Genomic DNA, 5,122 nt, shown 5'->3' with positions numbered 1-5,122 from the left:
GCCCCAGTACTATCGCACCATGCCGTTGCGTGACGCGAAGGAGGCGGCGGCCGCTGGCGTTAGTGATGCGGGAGTTCCACTGAGGGTGCTTGGCGTTCAAGTCACCCGCAATGAAGACTTTCCCGCGCAGTGCCAGCAGGGCGTCGACGTCAGCCTCCTGAAGCAGTCCCCTCGGCGGCCTGTAGGCCGCAACGAAGGTGATGACCCCCGCCGTCGTGGTGACAGCCACCCCAGTGGCCTCCATTGCAGCGAGGGGCGGAAGCTGGACTTCGTGATGTTTGAGGGACGCCTTGATGTAGATGGCCGTCCCTCCGCCGTGGGTCAGCCTGTCGGTGCGGTAGCACCGATAGTTGGCCACCCTCACGTGTATTCCCGGCTTCAGGAAGGTCTCGCACACGAGGCAGATGTCAATTGCCTCGTCGCGCAAGAACTCCCTGAATTCCCCTTGTTGGGGGACCAAGCTGTTTGCGTTGAAGGCGCAAACGGTGAGGCCATGGATATGGCGATTATCCATGGCACGGCGGAGTTGCAACGCCGGCCTGAAGGGCCGACGTGACCGCGGTGACGAGCACCGGGAGCTGCTCGAGCAGCTGGCTCAACGACCGCAATAGCGATCGGAGCTCAGCTGCGTCGGTGGCCATGGGGGCGGTGGGGGCCGCTGGGGCGGCCTCCGCCACTGGGGCGGCCGCTCCGTACTAGGCGACTGCCGCGGAGCATCGGCAGCCGGTCGCGGCGCAGCACGAGGTGTCGTCCTCTGCGGCGGCAGAGTGTCTTCGACAGTCCGTCGTGCAGCGGCAGGGGTGGCCCGGCCCGCACGCCGGCGACGCCTGCGCGGGGCGGCAGCCCGCGCGCCCTGCGTGGGCGCGGGGGCTGCCACCCCCACGGGCGAAGCCGTGGACGGCGCGGTCGGTGGCCGCGTCTCACGCTCCACCAGCGCCGAACTTCGGGTGGCGGAAGCTGGTCCTCCCTTGGTGGCGGCAGCAAAGCTGGTGGACGGGTGCACCTTACGAGAAGGAGCGGTCCCTCCCCTCGGTTGATTTCGGCCCCGTTTGAAGGCCGAGCAGCCTCGATAGCTGGCAACGTGCGTGCCGCCGCAATTGCAGCACGTCGGTTTGTCTTCCCTGGCAAGCCCGCAAGACTTGCTCTCGTGCCCGCCCGCGCACTTAACGCAGCGGGGCGACATGGAGCAGTAGCGGGAGACATGGTCGAGCCTTTGGCAGGAAAAGCACTGGGCCCTCTTGCCTCTGGCCCGGAGAGGTTCCACTGCGACCTTGACACGGCCGACCCGCTGCACCTGGAAAATCTTCCGATTTTCCAGGTTGTCAACGAGGACAACCTGGTACAGTGGCATGTCGCGATGCGTACGTGGAGACTTCATTAGTCCGGTGGACCGGACGCCGAAGCCCAGGTCCTCGAGCTCCTCGCGAAGGTAGTCCGCACCAAACTTGAGGGGAAGGTGGCGGAATACCACCTTCAGAAGTTTGAGCGGCTCGGAGGGGTGCGTGTAGCACGGGAGGCCATCTTTGCAGATGGCGTCCATCACCGCGCGGTACTCCTCGTTGGTCGACACTGTGACCTTGTAAAGGTCACGGCCAGCGTTCTTGACAGTGGCGGACGTGGCCACCCTGTCCAGTTTTTGCTGGAACTCCTTGTATTCGCCAGCCCACTGGATGACTATAGGCGGCGGCTTCTTTTGGGCCGGCGCCGGAGGCGCGGCGCCATCCTCCATCGCATCGTCGCTGACGCCCGCAAACGTGTTGGCGGTCGGCAGCGGGGTCGGTAGCTGCAGCGCAGCGGCCCTGGCAGTGTGCCGCCGGGGCGGGGCGACAAAACCATCCTCGTCCGGCTGTCGGGAAGCAGCAGGTGAACGAGTGGGCCGCCGTGTGGTCTTCGTCGATTTCTGCGCGGCGGTGCTCCGGGAGGAGCCCGCGAGAGTCAGCCCAGACTCGGTGGTGGAGGTGCGGGAGGCCCTGGTGGCCTTCTTCCGCGGCCTCGCTCCTTCAGATGTCTGAGAGGGAGTGTCAGAGTCGTCATGCGTCACAGCCCGGCGCTTTCTGGGCGCGCGGGGAGCGTCAAGGTCGGTGTCACGGCGCTCCGACTCGGCAATCGCCTCAGCCAGATTTGCGTCCGGCAGGTCCATGTCCTCCATCTCGGTAGCTGCAGCTAGCGCAGCCACGGGCTCTTCTCGTGTCTCCGGGGCCAGGGGGGCAACCGGGGGCACATCGACCTCTTCAGTGGTCGAGGCCAGCGGCGCAACTCCCGCCGAGGCCGCCACCGCCGGGACCGCAAAATCGTGCGATGCGACCGGCGGGGCTCTCGGTGGCACACCCGACACATGCTGCCTCGTGTGCGGTAGAGCGGCAGCCTTCTGAATGTTGCAGAAGGCGAGAATAGCCGCCTCGTCGTCCTCTCGACCAGGGTAGGGGCCCCCGTGGGCGAGTTTGTTCATGAGAATGAACACTCGATCACGAGGGTGCGCGTCAAAATCCGATGAGTCAAACCCGTCAGCGTCAGTTGTCGAAAGCCGGTTCGTCATAAGTGGGGGGCCGGATGGGGCCGCCACCGGGATCAACTCAGTCGCCTGAGCTGGCCCCGACGGACGGCGATCCGCCACACCCTTCGCAAGTAAAGCATCCTCTCTCATCGACATCTCGAACCGCAATCCGCGTCGTGCGTCGTGCGTGCGTGCGTGCGTGCGTGCGTGTGCGTGCCGCGTGTGTGCGTGCGTGCCGGCGCAGCCGGGGTGGGGGTGCTTTATGGGCTCGGGTGCGGCGGCCGGTTGCGCGCGCGCCCCATTGGTCGGCGGCCGCAACAGGGCGAGCTGGTAAAGGTGCGGCGGCGGCTGGCGGCGGGTGCCACTGTGTGGGGAGACGCTGACTAGAGCGGAGCGCTTGCTACTGGTGTTGCTGCTGCCGTACGTTGGTTCGAGATGCCGCCCAAGACTAGCGGGAAGGCCGCCAAGAAGGCTGGCAGGGCGCAGAAGAACATTTCGAAGGGCGACAAGAAGAAGAAGCGCAAGAGGAAGGAGAGCTATGCCATCTACATCTACAAGGTGCTGAAGCAGGTGCACCCTGACACGGGCATCTCGTCGAAGGCGATGAGCATCATGAACAGCTTCGTGAACGACATTTTCGAGCGCATTGCGGCCGAGGCTTCTCGCCTGGCGCACTACAACAAGCGCTCGACCATCACGTCCCGCGAGATCCAGACCGCTGTGCGGCTGTTGCTGCCTGGCGAGCTGGCCAAGCACGCCGTGAGCGAGGGCACGAAGGCGGTGACCAAGTACACGAGCTCCAAGTAAGGAGGTGGCTCTGGAATGGAAGGAAGGATGGAGAGAGAAGGCTCCTCCGTTGCGAGAGCGGCAAAACGGCCCTTTTCAGGGCCACCAACTTGCCTTTTGCGGGAAGGGCGGAATTGTTGTTGTTGTTTGTGTGGACGGCTGTGATGTATGTGTGCATTTTGATTGTGGGTGGGGGGGGGGGCGCGTCAAAGCGTGTTGCGCGGGGTACGGCCACGAGGTTGGTCGCCGTGGCGTGGAATGGTGGCACGCCTCGTTGGCGTGGTTTTTGACCCATTGGTGTTGTTGGTGTGTGTGTGTGTGTGTGTGTGTGTGTTACCCGTCTGCGAGGGGGGACAGTGTGATCGGCGACTTTTGTGTCACCGTAACGACGGCCGTTTGCGGGTTTGTTTTTTTGCACATCATACATGGCGAGGGTGAAATGTGAAATGTTTTTGTTTGGTTTTTTTTTTGCCGCCCACTATTCCCTTTGCTGTACGCCGAGTTTGACAATGGTGCGACGTAACTGCAGCGTGGAGGTGTGTGAGTGACGTTGAAATGAACGTGCCATTAAGACGCATTGTTGTTGTATTGTACTGTACGTGTACGGCGACACGCACGATGATGTACCATTCGACTCTGATGTTTGATAGCCGTGTCTGACTGATTGCGTACGACGCACGCACACCGATGTCGTCATTCAAGATGCACGCTAGACGACGACGGCGGCGGTCGTTTGTTTGGCGAATGTCTGTACACGTGTTTGTCTGTGTCCATCCGGTATGTATTTGTTTGTTTGAAAGTGTTTTGTGTGTCGGTGACGTGGTCCGATGCGTCGCCCCCTGAGTAACTGTCGATCGGCGCGATAGACCGGCGTCACGCAACTGAACCGAAGTCTTGGGCACACCCGTCATACTGTTGTACACCGTCGCGCTGAGAACGGTAACGAAAGGTTGACTTTGATCGGTCGAATGTCTGGGCAGAACGTGAGGAATGAGGCAAGAGTGCAAGGAGGGGGGGCAAAAGAGAGAGGAAGGGAAAAAGGGGAGAAACGCATTCGTAGAGCAACGGAACGTTCCCGTGTCGGAGGCGTATTGGAGCCGCACTGAAATGCGTTTAACGGCGGCGCGGCTGCAAGTGTCTGCCGTGGTGAACGTTACCTTTGACGGCTGCATTGGGCTTTCGCTTTCGCTTTCCCGGATGTACGTAACGTTTGTTGATATGGTTCTGAGGAAGAGTGTATGACAGTGCCGTGCCGTCCATGTTCGTGTGCCCTCCCATTGTGTGTATGCTATTGTCTGTGTACTTGAATGATGTATGTAGGTGTTAGTGGACATGTTTTACCAGTGGGGGGAAATGGATCGTCGATAGTTGCCGTCACTCTGTCACGGTCGAGATGACGCACCCTCCGTACAGAAAGGTGTCGAGAAAGTGAGTGTGTGTGTGTGTGTGTGTGTCCGTGAATTGGCAGTGTTTGGAGGTGGGCGTGCCCTGGATGTGGCCCGGAAAAGGCTGTTCGTTAGGCGGTAGTGTTGTGTGGACAGGGGAGGGGCATGCGTAACGCTGCTGGCATGGCATGGCATTTCGGGAGATGGGAGGGGGCAAACGAGGAAACGAGGAGCGGCGGCCAAAGACGGGACGGGGAGGGGCGCGGTGTGGGTGGCTTGCGCCTGTGCTCGGCGTTGTGGTTTGTGCAAAAGAGGAGGAGAAAAACAATGTGAGTTGCCAGGGAGGGGAGCGGTGTTGTGTTGTGGTTGTCGTGGTGTAGCCGCAGACGCGGCTGTCAGTGAACGTGGCGAGACGGACGGATGCGCGGAGGGGCGGGGGCGGCGCATTTCGCCGGTG

At 61.8% G+C, this 5,122-nt stretch overlaps 1 protein-coding gene across 1 annotated transcript; it reads right to left on the bottom strand.

Moving 5' to 3' along the window:
- Positions 1-595: 595 nt before the first annotated feature.
- LOC124725219 (atherin-like) lies at positions 596-2,449 on the bottom strand. Its single transcript, XM_047248455.1, has 2 exons — positions 1,829-2,449; positions 596-967 (listed from the first exon to the last, which is right to left on the bottom strand). The coding sequence occupies exons 1-2, from the start codon at positions 2,447-2,449 to the stop codon at positions 596-598; spliced, it is 993 nt and encodes a 330-aa protein (XP_047104411.1).
- Between the last annotated feature and the right edge of the window lie 2,673 nt (positions 2,450-5,122).

This window comes from Schistocerca piceifrons, unplaced genomic scaffold, assembly GCF_021461385.2.
Source record: "Schistocerca piceifrons isolate TAMUIC-IGC-003096 unplaced genomic scaffold, iqSchPice1.1 HiC_scaffold_1032, whole genome shotgun sequence".
NCBI classification, from domain to species: Eukaryota; Metazoa; Arthropoda; class Insecta; order Orthoptera; family Acrididae; genus Schistocerca; species Schistocerca piceifrons.
Note: the sequence above shows the minus strand (reverse complement) of the source record. Positions and strands in the feature narration are given on the sequence as shown.

Coding starts and splice junctions, on each gene's coding strand:
- LOC124725219 (XM_047248455.1), bottom strand. CDS start 2,449: ATGAACAAACTCGCCCACGGGGGCCCCTACCCTGGTCGAGAGGACGAC. Junction 968..1,828: donor AGCCGGACGAGGATGGTTTT/GTCGCCCCGCCC, acceptor GCCGCCACCAAG/GGAGGACCAGCTTCCGCCAC.